Raw genomic sequence first — 21,096 nt, 5'->3', positions numbered from 1 at the left:
AAATGCAATAATAATTATATCAGCTACGTCTTCTAAAACATGTGCAAACATGAACTCCAAAACAAAATACCAATATAGTCAGAAAACTTGTACTTTAGTAGACCCTTATACAAAATGTATAGAAAAATGTATGTCCCTAGATAACTTAGAATAGTGAAAGGGGAAAATGGTACTGTACTTGGTGCACTGGGGTTTGAGTTGCAAATAGATTCATAAGCACAGCCATACATAACTGTACATGACTACATATACATGCATAGATACACAAATTACGATGAGGCTCTACAGACTGAGGCTGTTTCCACTGATGTTCTTGTTTTTGTTTTTTGCAGATATTCAATGCACGGTGTATCCAATAAGTAGTTCTGGACTCATTTACTTTTACAGTTATGTCATAGACTTACTTTCTGGCACTGTAAGTATTTAACATAATTCTGGATTTGGATCCTCAGTACTGAAATAGGTTCCTGAATGTCTGCAGTTGAGAGTCAAACATGAGTGTTGACACAAGTACTGGTTAAAAAAAACAGTATTTGCAGTCACCTTATCGGCAAGGGTGATGTTCATCCACCCCTGCTTAGATATACAGGAAAAGTGCTTTGTCACTCTCAGCCCTTGGCTTTTGCCTAATGCCTGCCACCTTCTTATTGACCTGTGACAAAATCTGAGATCCCCCATAGACAGAAGCTTCAGTGAATATAAACCCAGATAGAATGTATTTAACTTCTCTGACATTGAAAAACCTTAACATTTTGTAGTCCTAGATGACCTGGATGAAAGCTATAACTCTTCTCCCCAGAAATTAGACACACAAGCATGTGTGGTGCACACATGCACAACACCCATACATGCACACGCACACACAACTGTGCACACACATATGTTCCATGAAATCTCTTAAAAGACTATTGTGATGTGTGCTTAGTCACTCAGTCGTGTCCGACTCTGTGACCCCATGCACTGTAGCCCACCAGGCTCCTCTGTCCATGGGATTCTCCAGGCAAGAACACTGGAGTGGGTTGCCATGCCCTCCTCCAGGGAATCTTCCCAACCCAGGTAATGAACCCAGGTCTCCTGCACTGCAGGCAGATTCTTTACCATCTGAATTACTAGGGAAGCCCTGGAAAGCTATTAATCCCATGTTAACTCTGATGCTCTGAAATGGAATTAATGTCATCCTTCCTATGATAGTTCCAAAGGTTTTCTTTTTTTTTTTTTATTCTTTACTCCAAAAAATGATTTTTTGTGTGTGCTTTCATTTTTTTAATCCAACTTTTTTTCAGCAGGTAAGAGTGCCCATGAAAAGTGGCTGTCTCTGCCTTCTATATTAGGGTTTCTCCACCTTGGACCTGATATTCCTGCATCACAGGCCTCCCCTATGCCCTGTGGGGCACTTATAGCATCCTGCCTTCCCTCCACTCGTGCCAGTAGCAGCCCCACAACTGTGACAACCAAGCATGTCTCCAGACGTTGCCAGATATTTCCTGGGGGACAGAATTGCCCCAGGTTGAGAACCACTCCTTTACCTGTTTTTAAAAATTGTTGTTTAGTCACTAAGTCATGTCTGACTCATTTTGTGACCCCATGGAAAACACAACTATATTAAAATATATTTAGGAAAGTTACTGAGATTAAAATGCCATGTCATCAAACATTTCCAAATTGACAAATAGAAAGCTTCGAATTTGCCCACTGCGTTCAGTTTTGAAAAAGTGGTTCTTACATCTCTGCTTTCATGTTCTCCTTAAAACAACTGAGAGGAATTGTCAGGTGGATGTTAAAATGTCCACTATGCAAATTGGAAAACTGAAGCTCACAAACTCTACAAGGAGAGAGGCAAGTCAGTGACTCACCTGAGGTAAATGCTGGTGAGATCACATCCCAGAACTGCGGTTAGCCCCATCTTGTTTGGTCATATCCCACGAGACGTTTCTCCTTGTGGAGCTCCACACACCATGATCATCTTCATTACAGAAAAGATATTATAGGAGACTTAGATGCACTTGATCATAAATGTTCAGTAAATTGCACATGATGAAAAAATAGCCCTGCCCCAAAGAATGAGGTTTCTGTAGTGATGAGAATGTTCTGAATCTATGCTGTGAAATTCGACAGCCACTAACTCTTAAGTACTTGAGTTACGTGGCTACTGTGACCAAGAAATTGAATTTTAATTTAATTTTATTCATTTCAATTTCAACTTATTTGTTTTCCATAGTGTTTTAAAAACCATTCTGCACACATTAAAGAATGGCCATCATGTACATTCCCTGTAATGTCACTGTTCTCATCTGTGCAAGCAAGTAGCAGACTTACACATAGTTTTCCTGTGTTTGTAAACACTTCTGTTCATGTTTATGGAATGAGCAGACCGTGCACTCACGCTACAGGATTCTCTATGTAGTAAGCAAATGCTACTTTAACATATTTCTTACACGTGTTTTTGAACATTTCTAAATGTATTACAAAATGACTGTCACGTCCACTCATGGAGATACCAGGATTCATTCATGTCTGTTGCAAGGCTGTAGCAGTCTTACAAACTTCTCTCACACTGACTTTTAAAAACTTTTCTACACACACTACAGAATGGACCTCCCATGCATTGACTAAACTAAAAGTATTCTGAGCATATTGAGCATATAGCACTTTGACAACCATCTTTTGTCCTGTGTTTTTAAAAGCTTCACTAATGTAGTCGAGTATGCCTGTCACATTTAGTCACTAAAAAACACAGTTTTCAACATAGCTAGTAAGTAGCATTCTTATATCTTTTGCGTGTGTTTTTTTTCAATTGAGATCTGATTGGCATATAGTGTATACATTTGAGGATGTACAACCTCATGGTACACTTATATATTATAATATGATGACTACAGTAGTTTTAGCTAATAACCTTTATCACGTCACATGTAAATTTAAATTTAAATAGGCCCAGGAGGGAGCTGGCCACAGAGATTAAGAAGTCGCTTGTCTTTGCTGAAAACAATTGAGCCAAGCTCGTGATCACACCAGAGAAGTTATTTTCCGGGCCCAGTGGACCTTTGTCCTATTATGCTGCTTGATTGATGACAGCCCTGATAATGACCCAGGGCAATAAAGACAGGGTTTGTGTAGTTAGGCAAGTTTTTATGGCCTTTGTGCCCCAGAGTTAAGAGAAAAGATGGAGTCTTGTGTTTCTACATCTTTTATTTTCCTATTAAAAATTTACTTAACTATTCAATATAAAAATACATGGTTTTCATAAGAAATATAAGACTTAATGAGTGAAAAATAAAATTACTTCTTCCCAGAGACTACCAATCCCTTCACACCATGGTTCATTGCTTTCTCGACCTTTCTTAGGCACTTGTATCGGCTTCTTAATATTCTACAACATGGATTTTTCATGATCTAGCCAGTTCCCGATTGATGAACATTCAGATTATTTCCATTGTCCCCTTTCTAAACAATACTGCAGTGAACATCTAGTTGCTACACATACTATTTCTGTTCTCTGTATATTTCCTTTTTCACTCGCCTAGAATGTTCTATCCTTGCTATTCAAGGAGGAGTCTGAGGTGAGCTCATTTATTCCCACCGTAAGAGTCATGGACTTTTCTCTGCTGTATTTTCACATAGGGTTCCTTTGGGCTTGGAGGGGGGTGTTATTATGTTTTATTTCTCTCTGATAATAGCTTTATTGAGGTACAAGTCACATATCGTACAATTCACCCATTTAAAGTGTACAATTCAGTGGTTTTAGTATATTCATAGAGTTATGCAGCCATTACCACAATCAATTTTAGAATATTTTTATCACCTCAGAAAGAAACCTGTACCCGTTATCACCTACCAATTCCGCTAATCAATGCTAAGCAACCGTTAATCTACTTTCTGTCTCTATGAAATGCTTATTCATGACATTTCCTATAAGTGGAATCATATAATACAAGATCTTTTGTCTCTAGCTTCTTAGCATATTTTTAAGGTTCATGCATGTTGGAGCATCTGTCAGTCTTTGATTCCTTGTTGTGGCCAAGTAAGATTACATTGTGTGGAAATACTACATTTTGTTTATACGGTCATGATGGACATTTGGGTGGTTTTCACCTTTTGTCTGTTATGAATAATGATGTTTGAGATTTTGTGTGGACATATCTTTTCACTTCTTTGAGGAGTGGAAATCACCGGCTCAGATGTTTAACTTTTTGAGGGACTGCCAAACTTTTCCACAGTGGCTATATGCTTTACATCCTCACTAGCACTGAATAAGTCTTCTGATGTGTCTACGACATCCTTGCCAGCACTCGCTGTTACCTGGCCTTTTGATTATCGTCACCCTAGTTTGTGTGTGGTGGAATTTCTTTGTGGTTTGATTTGCTTTTCTCTAATGAATAATGTTGATCATCTTTTCATGTGCTTATTGGTCTTTGTGTATCTTCTTAGAATAAATGTCTGTTTGGATTCTCTTTTTAGTTTCCGTTGGATTATCTCTGTTTTTATTGTTGATTTATGAGGTTTTTTTCCAATATTCTAGATGTGCTGTGCTCCCTCAATCACAGCCGATTCTGTGACCCCATGGACTGTAGCCCTCCAGGCTCCTCTGTCCATAGAATTTTCCAGGCAAGAATACTGGAGTGGGTTGCCATTTCCTTCTCCAAATATTACAGATACAAATTCTTTATCATGTATATGATTTATAAATATTTTCTCCCCTTCTCTGGATTGTCTTCTCACTTTCTTGAGAGTGTCCTTAGAAGCACAAAAGTTTTTAATTTTTATGAAGTCCAGTTTCTTTTTTCTGTTATTGCTTGTGCTTTTGGTGTCAAATCTAATAATCCATGGCCAGATTCAAAATCATGTGGATTTAACTCTCTATCCTCTTCTAAGAGTTTTATAGCTTTAGTTTTACATTTCGGCCTTTGGTCTATTTCAGGTTAAAATTTATGTATAGGGTAAGGTAGGGGCTCAGCTTTATTTTATTTTTTGCCTGTGGCTATCCACAAAGGAACCTGGTAGATCGCAAAGAGTTGGACACGACTGAGCAACCAAGCATGCGTGCACATCCAGTTGTCTCAGCACTGTTTCTTTTTTCCCCTTTTCAAAAATCAGTTGACCATGGGTGTATGGGTTTCATTTTTGGACTCAATTCTATTCCATTTACCTATACATCTATTCTTACCCTAGTATCACATTGTTTTGGTTAGTGTTGTTTTCTTGTAAGTTTTGAAATTGGGATATGTTAGTCTTAAAACTTCTTCTTATTTAAGAGTATTTTGGCTATTCTGAGACCCTTGCAATTCTATATGAATTTTAGGATTATCTTAGCAGTTTCTCATAGAAGCCAGCTGGGACTCTGATAGTGATGTGTTGATTCTGTAGACCAGTTTGGGGAGTGTTGCCATGGATCTCATGATCCATGAACAAGGGATGTTTTCCCATTTACTTAGTTCTTGTTTAATTTTTAAAAACAATATTTTATGGTTTTAAGAATATAAGATTTAAAAAAAAAAGAATATAAGATTTATACTTGATTTGTTAAATCTGTTCCTAAGTATGTTATTATTTTTGCTGTTATTGCATATGGGATTGTTTCCTTAATTTCATTTTTAGATTGTACCCCTATGTATTTTTAAAGCTCAGACTTTATCTGTGCTTTATTTCCCAAACCCTAATTGAGCATCTATATACCTCTGGAATTTTTTTTTTAATTGGTCTAAATTTTTTAATTAACTTTTAAAAATTGAAGTATTAGTTGATTTACAATGTTGTTAATTACTGCTGTGCAGCAGAGTGATTCAGTTATATGTATATTTGTTTATATGTGTATATATATCTTTTTTATTGCATTGTATGGCATGTGAGATCTTAGTTCCCTGACTAGGGATTGAACCCATGCCTCCTGTGTTGAAAGTGCAGAGTCTTAAGAACTGGACCACCAGGGAAGTCCAGTACATTATTTTTTTAAATAATATACTCCTACTGTACAGCACAGAGCTTGTTTATCCATTATTTATATAAAAACTTACATATGCTAACTCCCAATATCCTCATCTTTGACTACCAGTTTGTTCTCTGTATTCATGATTCTGCTTCTGTTTGTGTTATATTTTAGACTCCCACATATAAGTGATATCATATAGTATTTGACTTTCTGACTTCACTTAGTTTGATAATCTCTAGTTGTATCCATGTTGCTGCAGATCTGGAATTTTTCCAGTCTCTGGGAATTCAGGGATGAACAATGACACTGGAATGTGAATTCCTTGAGGTGGAAACTGGTTTCCTGCAGTCGGTCCACCAATCTGACCTCATGCCCTTGGCTTTATTTCAGGGTTTCCTGGAGGATACCTACCTCTTTTATGGACATTACACCATTGATGGGGTGAAATTCCAGAATTTCATCTATGATCTGCCTCTGGCTTATCTGTTAAGCACAATTGCCTACCTAGCTCTGAGCCTTGTTTGGATAGTGAAAAGGTACAGTTTATCTTGTCATTGTGTTCTCTTTGAATTACTCTTGATGGTTGGAGTCTCTTGGGGGTCTGTGGACTCTGGGAGCCATTGCCCAAAGGATGAGAAGAATCCAAGGGTGGGCTTTATGGAAAAAAGATTTGTGAATGTGCTGGAGGCTGTGGAGACCTGGAGGAAATGGAGGCAGCATTTGGGAGCTGGAGTAGCAGCCTGGAGTTTTCAGTCAATCACTATTGAACACATTCCCCCAGCATTATCTTTGATCTGGTGTGTATGCTGACAGGTCTCTATTGGGTTGCAAGTGGCGGAATCCCAACTCTGACTAACTGGGATAAAGGGGAATTGAGTGGCTGAGAACCAAGGAAGAGAGGAAACTCCAGATTACAGGAAGGACAAGGATATAAGAATAGATTCAAAACAACCCAAAGCATGGGCTCCTGCATCTCTGATTCTGCTGGTGGCAGCTTCCTTGTATGGAGTCCCAGGGTCACAAGCTCAAAAATCCTTTGAAGGAACTCATTGGCTCTGCTTCATTCAGGCACCCAATCCTGACCCTTCAGTTGTGGCTAGTGGGTTAGGGTCATATGAGAATGTGGCATTTCCCATGGTGGACAGATATTTTAGTGGGAGATGTCAATTCCAAGAAAAAATGAGGAATATTAATTACTTTAAGTTACTTTAACAAACAACTGTCCCTGAAAGTACAGTGGCCCAACATGATGAAAGTTATATGTGATCTTCACATGAAGTTCTTAGTGGGCACAGGTTAGTATAGAAGACTCCTTCTCAGTCCTGCCAGAGCTCAGGCTGACTGAAGCTTAACCATCATCTGCATGTGTGGCTTTGCTGTTCCTCTTGAGGGCTGGAAGGGAAAACAACCTTGGAGGAGAATTACACGGAAGGTGTTTCTGGGCTCAGCCTGAGAGTGATGGACTTCACTCACATTCCATCAGTATAGCTTAGTCACATGACCACAGCTCACTGCAGGGGAGGCTGAGAAATGTTGTTCTTGGCTGGCAGCCACTTCCCAGCACTTGTGCTATGAGTGGAAGGAGAACCACACATTCCTGATGGGACGGCTAACTGTCTCCCACCCAAGTAGGAAGCTTGGATGAACACCTCTCTTACCCACTTCATTGTCCCTATAAGAGCCAGGCAGTGCTATAAGCCATGGGGCTGTGAAGCTCCTTATTATAGATGTAAAAGAGACCAGGGTGTTAGAGGCTGAGCTTGTCCTCCATGGAGACCAGGGTTCACCACCACAGGGAGAACCCCAGAGCCCAGCTAGGCACTTGTGTCTTGAGTCAGAATCTATGAGATGAAAGTGAACTGATGTGTGTCTATTCCCCACCAGACAGATAGCGTATTGACGAGAAGGAGCAGTCATTCTGCTCATCTTGAAGGCAGAAAGATGCTTAGTAAAGAAATGGTTGATTGGGGCTCTGGCTTTGCTGTTTGTGCTCATGGTAGGGGCAGATCCAAGTTTTATGGACCTTCTGTGTAGACAGTATGGAGGGGACCTCTGTAAGACAAAGGGCATGGAAATATCTTTTGTATATTATAAAAAATAAAACCAAGACCTCATGAACACATTGCTTGAGGCACTTCCAGGGCCTTGGAAGGGGCCCTGAAGAAGCAGCTTTATTAGCTGAACAGTGAATCCACCTGCGGGTCTTGATTGAGCTCTTTCACCTAATGGCCTTGATTGTTTCATGGTAAAGCCTGCAGAGAGGGTGCCTGTGATGTAAGGGGGAGCGGCCTCCCCAAGGAGGAGGAAGTGCTATAGGGTAGCAAAGAGGGTGGATTTTAGGGTCCAGAGACCAAGGTTCAAATGTCACTCCACCTCTTTGGACCTCATTTTCTTCATCTGTGAAATGTACACACCTAGAAGGGTTGTTGGGAGGATTAACTGAAACAGGGCAGATAAAGGACTTAGCACTGGGCCTGGCACCTTGTAGACATTTATTAAATCAAAATCATTATCACCATCATCATCACCACTGAACTAGCCCCAGTTCTGCCTCTAACCCTCTGGACCTAGGAAATAATTTTTCCCTTCTCTAGATCTTAGTTTTCTCATCTGTAAAATGTAGGTTTGGTCTAAATCAGACCATTCAATTGGAGTGGGACCTCAGAATCACCATGGAGCTTTATAAATAGCATATTTCTGGACGCACCCCCCTCCCCATGAGACATACTAAATTAAAAACCTCAGGATATGGAATCACCTGGGAATCTACATTTTGGAAAAGCAGCCCAGCTGGTTCTGACATAAATGCCATGCTATGAACCTTTGGCAGAATGACTGATTGCTTTAATTCCTTCCACTTCTATTTATGTTCACAGTTCGGGTAGCAAATCCTAAAAATACCCTGGTTTGTCTACAGAGTGTGTGTCTACAGAGTGTGTGGTGTTTGATGTTTTTATTGCTATGTCAAGTGCCAAAGTATGTTTTCCAGAAAAGCATTTGAATGAGTATTGATTATGAACTTGTGCAACAGAGTTGTGTCTGACTTAAGCAGGTGCTCACTAAATATTTGGTTATTTTACTGTTTAAGTCATTTACTCATGCATTTATTCATCAGATGGATAGTGGCTATATTTATATCCAGGTCCTCTGGATATAGAGGTAGCAAGACAGCCAGGATACTTGTCATCAAGGAATTTAAATTTTAGTCAGGATAAGGACTTAGAAACAGTGAACACATTAAATAACATGATTGTAGGTTAGGTTATTGCTGTCAGGGAAAGTAAAGAGACTGACTTGAAGTAGGAAACCACAACTTTAGATGGGATAGCGAGGGAATCTATGGAAGGAAGCGTTATTTGAATGAAACCCCAGGGAATAAGAAGAAGGCAGCCATGGGAAGAGGGGAGAGCAGAGAGAACTGCAAGTGCAAAGGCCCTGAGGCTGCAGGAGAGGTTTGGGTGTTTATGGAAAAGAAAAAAAGCTATTGTCATTATAGCAGAGTAGCTCTCTGGGAGAAAAGATGGTGCCATGAAGGATCATGTAGGACTCTAGGTGTGTTGAGTTTGGATTATATTCCAGCTGTGGAAAAAGGTCATTGAATGGATAAAGGGACCGATTTTCAACAATGAGATGCCTGGTTGTCTGCTACATATTTAGAATGGTCCAAAGCTGGGCCATGCATGTCAAAATCGGTGGAAGGTGCAGTCAAGAATGTATCCTTTTAATTTGAGACGAAGCCAATCCACAGGCCTGTGTCTTGTTGTTCTTATAAAATGGATAATCATGTTTTGGGGTCAGGTCGGTGGAAGGGTTCAAAATCAACCTGATCCGGAGTGAGGAGCACTTCCAGAGTTACTGCAACAAGATCTTTGCGGGCTGGGACTTCTGCATCACCAACCGCAGCATGGCGGACCTGAAGCACAGCAGCCTGCGTTATGAGCTCCGGGTGAGTGCTGCTTGGGTTTCTCTCGGTGGGAGCTGAGGCTGCAGCCTGCAGAGGAGCTAGTGGGGGCCGGCTGTCCTGTTTAGTTACCTTCCCCTGGGTAGTTTTCAAGAGCTTTTTGAAGAACCACTTCCTGAGGTTGATCACTTTAGCTCCAAGCTTAACACTGGTGAACTGGAGCTGGGAAAAGAGATGGTATCTTCCCTTCTCATGAACCATCTTGAACTGTTTTTTTTTTTAGGAAACTTATTTTAATCCTAGTTGGAGAAAACTGATTCTTTTTTTTTTAAAATGTTGTTGGAGTATAGTTGCTTTACAAAGTTGTGTTAGTTTCAGATGTACAGCAGTGTGATTCAGTTATTACATGTATATATGTTCATTCTCTTTTAGATTCTTTTCTAATATAGATGATCACAGAATATTGAGTAGTGTTCCATGTGTTATACTGTAGGCCCTCGTTGGTTTGTACTGTTATTTTTCTGCTTGATGACAACCAGGAGAAATAGAACATAAAACAGGACAAATAGAACTAAGAATGCTATGATGATAAGATCAATGTGGAGAATATGAAAATGCAGAATTTCCAAATTAATCAGGATAAAAGGAGTAACAGATACCATCTTTATCAAACCTGCCCCAAAAGGAGGAGAGACAGGTGATATCAAAAGATTAACAACATGAGATAGAAGGAATCAAATCAGGTGTATTATTTGTTTAAAGAAATAAAGCCTGCTGTGCTGTTTAGTCGTTCAGTTGTGTCCAATTCTTTGGGACCCCATGACCTGTAGCCCGCCAGGCTTCTCTGTCCATGGGGATATTCCAGACAAGAATACTGGAGGGAGTTGCCACGCCCTCCTCTAGGGGATCCTCCTGACCCAGGAGTTGAACCGAGGTCTCCTGCACTGCAGGTGAATTCTTTACCATCTGAGCTACCAGGGAAGCCCCACAATGCTTACTACATAATTACTCCATTAGCTAATGTCCTGAATGGGTTATAGTTCAGTTTTCACATATATTGCAAAGTCTAATTGCAATCTTAAATAGGAGGCTCTGCCTTCACTTAGACTATTAGTAGACTTGGAAACTGGTTGGGCTTGGTCTGAGAGGGTATCCTGGGGGAGATGAGTATTTAAGGAAACTGTAAGGATCGAGAGGGAGGGTATGGCAATGAGTCACAATTTCCACCCCTAAATATCCCTCATCCCAGTGCTCACAAATGGGTTTTCTTTGGTTCTCAGGCAGATCTGGAGGAGGAAAGAATACGGCAAAAAATAGCAGAAAGGACCTCAGAAGAAACGATACGAATTTACTCTTTGAGACTATTTTTGAACTGTATTGTGCTGGCCGTTTTAGCAGCATGCTTTTATGCAATCTACAAAGCGACTATATTCTCTCAAGAACACATGAAAAAAGTAAGTGCTTCATGAAAGTCAGTTTAGCTTTTACTCCGGTTGGGCCTTATGTATGCTAAGTGTATTGCAAACCTGCAAGGGAGATACTATCATCATTCTGTTTTACATATGGGAATATACATTTGGCTGATATGCCAAAAAACCTAAAATCAGACTGACCAACTTTTTATTTTCAGTAGGGAAAAAAGCATCCAAAATAGAGTGTTTGGGGTACCTACTCCTCCTGGAATTAACAGTATTCAAGTCTAGGCTGGACTGCCTGGATTTAAGCCCCAACTGTACTACTTTAGTAAGTAGGTAAAGGGGCCTCAGTTTACCTAAAATAACAGTGGTTTTGAAAATCCTAGTTGGTCTAGTGGCTCCGCTTCATGAAATCAGCCATCAGGGGCCCAGGTTCCTTCCATCTGTAGCTCTGCCTTCCTTAGGATGTGACCTTCTCCCATATGGCATAGGGTAGCCCACCGTGTTCACATTCCAGCCAGTGGGGAGGAAGTGAAGGAGGTGGGGGGCAGGATATGGAGGTTGCACTTAAAACTTCTACTTATGTCCCTTGGGCCAAAATTTAGTTGGATAGATAGCCATTTACCTCGGGAAACAGATTCTGTATCAATGGGTAATTTACAGCATTTTCAAGGCTGTCGTACTAATTAACCTGGGATAGCCACTCTCTCCGGGAGAAGGCAGTGGCACCCCACTCCAGTACTCTTGCTTGGAAAATCCCATGGACGGAGGAGCCTGGTGGGCTGCAGTCCACGGGGTCTCAAAGAGTCGGACACGACTGAGCGACTTCACTTTCACTTTTCACTTTCATGCATTGGAGAAGGAAATGGCAACCCACTGCAGTGTTCGTGCCTGGAGAATCCCAGGGACGGGGGAGCCTGGTGGGCTGCCGTCTATGGGGTCATACAGAGTCGGACACGACTGAAACGACGCAGCAGCAGTCACTCTCTCCTTTCATAATAATAGAATTTTGGTGACATGTGGCTGTCTGGGATAAAAATAAAATTACAGCCTTGCTAATGCTGTAAATTACCCATTGATCCAGAATGCATGGGTTTTTAAATTTTTCATCTTAATAAATCCAGTAGAGCTTGTTTTTCATTTAGTATGGTACTAGATCACGGTTCCTCTGTTTGAACACCCAAGGAAGAAGATGGCTTAGTTTTAGGTGCCATGTTAAATGAAAAAATGTTTTGTTTCATTTGCTAAATCTGTTTGGGTGTTTTTCCCCCTTACAGTTTAATGAGATCTAATTAACATTCAACACTGTGTAAGTTTAAGGTGTTGAGCATAATGATTTGACACATCTATAGTTGTGTTCTCTTAAGGTCAATTCATTTGTGATGCAATTTATTATACTCCTGACCAGTTTTGTTATCTTCATAGGAAATTGACAAGATGGTTTTTGGAGAGAACCTCTTGATTCTGTACCTGCCTTCTATTGTGATCACGCTGGCCAATTTTATCACCCCAATAATCTTTGCCAAGATCATCCACTATGAGGATTATTCCCCAGGCTTTGAGATCCGGCTGACAATCCTTAGGTAATGCCTAGGCATGCCAAACAGGTCACCACTTGTCACCTCCCCTGCCCACAGCAGACATTGCTAATCAATTGTGGTACCTTTCCCTGCTGGGTCAAAAATCCTCTTCAGCCTTCAGATAGTCTCCACAAATGAATCTGATATTTCACATGCAGGGAAACTGTTGGACTTAAGCATCTACTCAGCTGCAGTGTATTTTTGGTTCATGTATTAGCTCACTGACAGCTGAGGGCCTAGGGTGGGCCCTTGGAAGAATGTTGCCCTGAAGATGTTAGAAAGACGTGTATACCAGCAGGAGAGTGAGGAGAAGTGAGAGATAGAAGGCAAGGCAGCTAATAAAGGGCATGCTGTTTGGGAAGATGTAACTGGGGCTCCGTCTGCGGGACAGCTCAGGGAGTTTGCATGGAAAATATCTTAGGGTTTTCCTACTCAGGAGAGTGTTTGTTCTTCAACAAATGTTCACTCTCCCCTGCCTAAGGGTGGCTGAGTCCCAAGGGCATTAACGCCCCCACGAGTTCCATCCCACAGCCCCATCGCGTGGGCCTTGGGAAGAGAGTTACACTAGAAACTTCGAGTAGGAACCTGAGACCTTTGCTGGAGTGAATGCTGAGAAAAATGTGGCCCAGACACCGACTGTGTGTGCTACTGTTGCCTTTTTATAATTTGTTGTAATATCTCTTCTCATACTAAAAAATATTCAGTTTCATTAAAAGATAAATAAATAAATGCCAAGGGTAAAGCTGGACCCAGGGAGTTAACACACATGAGTTAAGGAGGGCCAGGTGGGGACTGTGTGAAACAGGAACATTTTCTTTCTGCTTCTCAAGTGCCTCAGATAGTTTTTGCATCTTTAAAAAAAGTTTTATTTTGGAAATTTTCAAATAGGACAGTATCATGACCCTCTACATGTGTCCATCACCTAGTTTCAACTATTTACCAACATTTTGCTAGTCTTTCATGCGGTTCCCCCACTCGGCTGGAATATTTTAAGCAAATCTCAGGCAACATGTTTCACCTGTAAAAGCTTCAGTGTATCTCTAAAGTGACAAGGACTTTTCTTTTTAAACATAGCCATCATCATGCCTCATAGAGTTGTCAGGTCCCTGATGGAGCTGCAGAGGGCTTTCTATGATTGGCTCGTCTTGGTTTGTTCAAATAAAGATCCAGAGAAAGGCCACCTGCTGTGTTGGGTTGTTAATGTTTCATAAATCCGTTTTGTCCTTTCAAAAGTCCCCCTCCCCTTGTGTTATGCCATTGGTTTGTCAGAGAAGCTGGGGCATTTGTCTTATATAATGTTCTTTATTTTGGGTTTAGATCATTGTTGCTGTGTGTGTCTTTTGTTTTTCTATATCCACTCATCATAATGACTGTGGATTCAGACTTTTTAATTAGATTCCAATTCAGTTTTGAGTTATGGAAGCCTCCCTGGCAATGCTGGGTACTCACATCTCCCAGGAGGACAGAATATCAGGTGGATAGTATAGGTTTGCTCCCCAACCCACACACTTTTTAATATTTCTAATTCATTTAATTTTTTAAAATTACAAACCAAACAGTAGATGAACCATCTTTAAAGAAAACAAGCCCTCTGCCCTCCTGTCTTGAATCCACTTCCCCCCATCAGCCCTTATCTACATGGTTCCTGTTGTTCATGCCGACATTCACACATTTGGTTTTCTTTTAAAAATAGGATTGTTTAAAAAAAAAATAGGATTGTTTCTACCTGAGACTCTGCAATATATATTTTTTTCACTTCTCAATATATCCTATGCCATCTCTCAAAGCTGATACTTAGAAACTTCAATTAGTTCTTTTGAGGAGTTGTTCTGAGCTTGGCTATATCATCATGGACTCAGGACTTCCCAGCTTTCTGACCTTTTTTTTTTTTTTTTTTGCATTAAAAAAAATGTATATAAAATATGTAAACATGAAAATATATTTAACATGATAAAATATATATAACATGAAATTTACCATCTTAGCCACTTTTGAGTGTGCAATTCAGTGGCGCAAAGTACATACTCAGCATTGTACCACCATCACTACTGTCATTTCCAGAACTTACTCATCATCCAAAACTGAAACTCAGTGCCCATCTGTGGGTTTGCTGTTAAGAAAGGCAACTTCCCTGTACCCAGCCCTGTTCCGAGGGGCCAGCTCGGCCCGAGCCCTTCTCATCCTGTGCTCCCCGCCTCCCCTCTTCCCTGCAGGTGTGTGTTCATGCGGCTGGCTACCATCTGTGTGCTGGTGTTCACCCTGGGCTCCAAGATTACTTCCTGTGACAACTACTTGTGTGAGCTCTGTGGCTACAACCAGAAACTCTACCCGGTGAGGCTGGGGGGAAGGGCGTCCTACGAGGTGGGTCATTGAGGGGGAGCGGTAGCATTAAGATCGAGAGAACAGCCCATGGAGCCAAGGGTGTGAATCCCAGATGATCCTCTTTCTTGCTCTGTAGCTGAGTCTGTCACACCAGCAACTCCTAAGGGCTTGAAAACCCAAGTCTGTGCTGGAGCTCAGAGGAGTGTTGGCTGGTGGCCTTCAGAGGCAGAGGATCGGGGGCTGGAAGTGACCTTGGTAGAACCTGGCTTTTTCTGCTCCAAGTCAGGCTCATTTCTCTCCTGGTTTCAGTGCTGGGAGACCCAGGTTGGGCAGGAAATGTACAAGCTGATGATCTTTGACCTCATCATCATCCTGGCTGTGACACTTTTTGTGGATTTTCCTAGAAAGTAAGTGTGAGGGGCACCCCTCTTATCTGCCCCCACCCCTCACCCCCCCCCCCCCCCCCCCAACAGGCTCCCGTCACCGCTGCTCTTCACAAAGTGCTGGATGATTCCACATCCTGGAAACCACATCCTGGAAACCACTGGACACGCCCTGGTGCCTTTCAGACAGCTCCAGGCCATCCCCGCCCTGGTCCATTATGTGCCCCATTGAAAGGCAGCACAAAGAGCAGAAATGATACTGCTTTCCGGGGGATGCCCTCGGGTGACTTCTTGCCAGGTCAGAGCCACGGGCCCTGTTAGTGGAGGCCCTCCAGGCTGCAGTGGACACTGCATTTCCTAATCTGTGTTCAAGCCCAGCACTGCCCATTTCCTCATCACGTGACCTTGGGCACGTTACTGAAGCTCTGTGCCTGTTTTCCTGCCTGTGAAATGGGAATAGTGGCAGTACCCACCTCATACCCCTTTGGTGAAGATTAAATGACAAAATGCAGATAAAAGTACTAAGAACACTCCATGCCACAAAGCTCAACAAAACATTAACTCTCACCATCAGGATTATCATTACCATGCCATCATTAAAAAACTTTTTTTTTTCTCAGCATCTTTTTGAGCCTTAAGTGAAACTGTTCACTTAATCACATGTACAAATTCTTTTTTACTCACATGTACAAAGTCTCCTGGCTTATGCCAGAAGTTCAATAAACCCGTAAAAGTAAACATTAAAAAAGAAACTGTCCTTTTAAAAAAATTACACAAATATGATGTGAATGTTTATATTACAATTTTTTAGTGTTTAAATAAATACAGAAATTCTGAGAGTAGTGAACGCCCTCTTGTTACCTTACCCCTAATTCCCCAGACCCACCCCACTCCTCGGAGGTGGCCGTTGTTAACACCTGGGGGTAGATCCAGCCATCCTTAAAAAGAAAAAAGCATATTTGCATAAATATATATGTAAATAAACACAGTCTTGCTGGAAGTGTCCTTTTCTTGCCCACAAATGGGATCATGTTACGTCTACATGGGTCCACAGCTTGCTTTTCCCCCCACACAAGCAAGGTACCATGACTTTACATGTCAGGACACATATGTTTTAAAGACTGTGTGATAGTCCTCTGCACACACGGCTTCTAATTTGATGATGAAGCCCCTGCTGATGGACGCTTAGGTTGTTACCCAGTATTTTTGCTAATATGTGGTAATGCTACAGTGAATAGCTGTGTGTACGTATCTCAGGCCTCTGGTCCTAGGATTTCTGTAGGAAGCATCCAGAATTCCAGGAGTGGCATGCAGGGTGATAAGTCCCTCATAAGCCATTATCTGTGTGGATGATCAATAGCGCTGTACTTCTTGAATTGAGTGGACCGCCAGCACACAGAGATTGCCCTGGTCATTTACTGTTAGTACAGTGCAGCACAGTAGGCTATGTTATAATCCCCCTACATTTGAGATGAGAAAAAGGAGCCTTGTCTAATGTTACTTGGCTGGTAACCTATAGATCTGAGACTTGTACCCTAGTCTTAATGACTCCAGAGTTCACTGTACTTTGCATCTTCTAGACATATGACTAACACTTTGCATGAGAAGTATGCATGGAAACAGCCCTAATTGTGTGGATGTGATTCTCTGCCTTGGCCGACGCTGGTAGTCCAGGTGGTAAGCTGTCCTGTTCATTTGCAGGATCCTGGTGACCTACTGTTCCTCCTGGAAGCTTTTTCAGTGCTGGGGAGAGCAGGAGTTTGCCATCCCTGATAATGTTCTGGGGATTGTTTACGGGCAGACCATTTGTTGGATTGGAGCCTTTTTCTCACCCCTTCTTCCTGCAATTGCAACCTTGAAGTTCATTATCATCTTTTACGTGAAAGAGGTAAGGAGAGGTGGGGTTGAGGGGTCGATAACCTGGACCATTCTTGATCTTGCAGGACGTTCAGCACACACATACCTGGAACCCACCCAGATCCCATCAGATGTATCAAAATTGCATCCCTTATTTGATACATATTTTTTTATTCTGGAAAAAAACTTTGAATGGATTTTCACATTTTTATCATTTTGAGAGTTGAAGAATGGTGTTGCTCCTATGGTTTAAATGTTTTTTGTATGTAGCTAAGAGTTGAGTTGCAATTGATCAGTAAGTTGACAGTGGTTCATTTTGATGATATTTAAGAAAAGGTTTATTAATTAAAATTTTGTAATTTTCTGCTTGGCTTTTGGAGCTGGTGCATTTATTTTCAGTTCTCAATTATTTGTGTAGCTCCTCAAACAGTTCACAGATCGTAGGTATTGTATCTGAACTAAGGGCTCAGTGGGTGAAGTAGCCCTACAGATGACTAATTTATTTTGGCTTTTTAATTAAACTTCTAAAACTTATAGATGCAATATATGCTCACTGTTAAACATTTAAACAGTGCAGGTATGTATTCCATCCCTTCTTCTAGAGGTACCCTCTGTTAATAAGCCCAACATAATTGAGCACCTAATATACCAGGCCCTGGGGATTAAAAAATGGAAGTAATAATAGTATTATTAATAAGAACAACAGTACTAACAGGTGATAATAATACTGTGTCCTCCCACTCTGCTGAACACTATATAGATGATCATGTAATACTTTAGGTACTGCTAGTAATCCATAGTTTATAAATTAGGAAGCTGAAGTTCAGAGAGGTTAAGTAACTGATCCAAAATCACACAGCTTATCAGTGACTCCTGAGATGTGAACCCAAGTTTACCTCACTCCAGAGCCTATGCCCTTAATCCAGTAGGCAGGGCCTTTCATTGGGTCATACTTTCTACCCGGCCGTTTTGGTCTTTGAAGAATGTTCCAGTGCTTTCATTTGAAAACTTCAGTTGGCTGAAGTCACCACAGGAGAAATTGATGCCAGAAAACTCATAGGAACTTTTTCTTCTTCCAGAAAATGTCAGTTAGGCAGTGGCTTCCCAGCTTGTAGCTCAGTAAAGACAGCATGTGGGTAATAGAATGGGTCACGGGCACTGGACTGAGTTCTGACACCCCAGCTTGACTGGCCAGCTGCCCCCAGACACCCTGACCAGACGCCAGGGTCCCTCGGCTCACAAGATGGTCTGACTGCTGTGGTCACAGGAGCTTGATGCTCCTGAGACTGTAGCTTTCTGCAATACTCAGGAGGAAGTATATGCCTCTTTCTCTCCCCTTCCCCACCTGATCTCCCCTTCAAGTCTTTCCCTCATTGGAAATATTTATTTTTAATATATAGGAAAGGAACTTAAGCACTGGGGGTCCAGTGCAGACGGTGCTGTTTCCGTCCCCAGTCAGAGAGCCTGAAATCCCACATACCTCATGGCCAAAAAAACCAAAAACATAAAAACAGGAACAGTATTGGAACAAATTCAGTAAAGACTTAATACATAGGAAAAATCCATGTGCATGTAAAAATGCAAGCAAAGTATGTCCTATTCTGGTATGTATATATTTAATAAATATTTAAACCCCTAAGGAGAATACTTTTTGAATCCTTTCAAATCTTCATGTTGTATACTGTAAACATATCAAGTTGTATACTCTACCTTATAATTTTATTTGTCAATTATACCTCAGTAAAGCTGAAAAAATAAATTTACAGTAAAATGTTTAAAAATACATTAAAAAAATGAGATCATACAGTACAAAGTTTTGACATCCTGGCTTTTCATTTGACAGTGCCATATACGATGTAAAGCTCTTGTTTTTTCTAAGGGCTAGGTGGTTTTCCATCGTATGGATCACTTTAACCTTTAAGGAACTACATTATAGCTGCTTTGGTTGTTTTCAGGTATTCCCTGTTATCAACAACTGTAGCAGTAAATACCATATACATGTGTTTTGGCCATTTTTTTCATTTTGGTCTATATTGCTGACTACCCTCTAGAAAGGTTATAGCCAATTTATATTCCCACTGTAATGCATGACTGTGCTCATTTATCCTCAAAGAAGCAGTGCTCTTCATTTTTCCTCTTTCTTCCTTTCTCTCCTTAGATAAGTCTTCTTTATACCTGCAGACCCTCTCCGAGGCAGTTCAGAGCATCCAATTCTAATTTCTTCTTCCTGTTGGTGTTGCTGATTGGACTATGCTTGGCAATTATACCTCTGACAATCAGCATGGCACGGTAAATATGACTTTCTTTCTAGAACATTCCCTCCTTGACTTGTCCATCTTTTGTGTTAAAGCCTTCTTTGCATTCTTTATTGGCACCAGCAGAGGTCAGTAAGTTGCTCCTGGCTGTCAGGTCCACCTTTGTTTTGGCATCACCCTCTGGATGCTGAAATATCTTGGTTCACTTCTGAACTTGGACTTGCAGGTCTCACATTGGTTTTGAGAGTGTTGTTTGGGTCTCTTCCACCAGATCCCTTTTCCTAGGACCTCTCTTCTGGTCTCCTTTGGGATTGTTTGCTTCTGATTGTAAAGATAATGCATGGTCACTGAGAAGACTTGGAGTGTCTTCTATGTTCCAGGCACTGTGCTAGGTGCTGGGGGTATAAAGACAACTCAGACATGGAACAGGGAGTGTGTCATCTAGTGTGGAATTTGGAAAGAGAGGAAATGCTCAGTCCTGAGGATGAGAAATTGAGGGTTCCAGACCCAGTGATGCCACTTCTTCTGTTATAACCATTTATACCAGACGCTGGAAAGAGAGTAAACAACTTAGCCTTTACAAGCTATATGGTCTCTATAGCACTTGTTCAGCTCAACTGATTATATATCATCTATGTTGCAACCTATGTAGCCTATGTTTCATCTATGTATATAAGCCAGCAGGCAAGACTATGATCCAGTAAAACTTTATAAAAAATAGACTGTAGACCAGATTTGGTCTGTGGGCTGTAGTTTACCACCCCTTGACTTAGTCTCATGGAATTCCATTTCTTTATTTTATTTATCTTATTTTGTTCCATTTCTTCATTTTTTTTTTTTTTCTTATACTGGAGCGGGTTGCCATTTCCTACTCCAGGGGATCTTCCCGACCCAGGGATCAAACCCATGTCTCTTGCACCTCCTGCATTGGCAGGTGGATTCTTTACCACTGCGCCACATTTCTTCATCTTTAATTGAAAAGCCTAGAACTTTGAATTCCTCTCTCAGGTTTTATTATTTTTTAAACTAATTTGAGTCTGTGTTAGTTCAGTTCAGTTCAGTCGCTCAGTCGTTTCCAACTCTTTGTGACCCCATGGACTGCAACACCCCAGGCTTCCCTGTCCATCACCAACTCCTGGAGCTTGCTGAAACTCATGTCCATCGAGTTGGTGATGGCATCCAACCATCTCATCCTCTGTCATCCCCTTCTCCTCCTGCCTTCAGTCTTTCCCAGCATCAGGGTCTTTTCCAATGAGTCAGTTCTTCGCATCAGGTGACCAAAGTCTATGTATGTTTATTGTAATGGTAGTATGTTATACATTGAAAAATTCAAGTAGTACAGAAAAGAGTATAAATTAAAGAGATTTATTATGAAAAAGCTATTTTTTAATGCATATGGAATAATACTGTTTTGGCAACTTAATTTTTTGCACTTTTATATTATGTCCTTTTTCCAG

General features: G+C 41.1%; 1 protein-coding gene across 5 annotated transcripts in view; it reads left to right on the top strand.

Annotated features, from left to right (window-relative positions):
- The window catches only part of TMC7 (transmembrane channel like 7), a 52,859-nt gene that overhangs the window by 23,951 nt on the left and 7,812 nt on the right, over nucleotides 1-21,096 (top strand). For 3 of the 5 annotated variants that reach the window (XM_061152929.1, XM_061152928.1, XM_061152932.1), the window contains exons 5-13: nucleotides 333-415; nucleotides 6,317-6,462; nucleotides 9,725-9,872; nucleotides 11,108-11,281; nucleotides 12,668-12,825; nucleotides 15,036-15,153; nucleotides 15,454-15,551; nucleotides 17,229-17,415; nucleotides 19,543-19,673. In XM_061152929.1, coding sequence (XP_061008912.1) covers nucleotides 333-415; nucleotides 6,317-6,462; nucleotides 9,725-9,872; nucleotides 11,108-11,281; nucleotides 12,668-12,825; nucleotides 15,036-15,153; nucleotides 15,454-15,551; nucleotides 17,229-17,415; nucleotides 19,543-19,673 — 1,243 coding nt within the window. The remainder of the gene's footprint in view (nucleotides 1-332; nucleotides 416-6,316; nucleotides 6,463-9,724; nucleotides 9,873-11,107; nucleotides 11,282-12,667; nucleotides 12,826-15,035; nucleotides 15,154-15,453; nucleotides 15,552-17,228; nucleotides 17,416-19,542; nucleotides 19,674-21,096) is intronic. The other 2 variants (XM_061152931.1, XM_061152930.1) reach the window with 1 other exon arrangement.

The sequence above is a fragment of the Dama dama genome, chromosome 10, assembly GCF_033118175.1.
Source record: "Dama dama isolate Ldn47 chromosome 10, ASM3311817v1, whole genome shotgun sequence".
In the NCBI taxonomy this organism is placed as follows: domain Eukaryota; kingdom Metazoa; phylum Chordata; class Mammalia; order Artiodactyla; family Cervidae; genus Dama; species Dama dama.
This window is presented reverse-complemented; position numbering and strand designations above follow the sequence as displayed.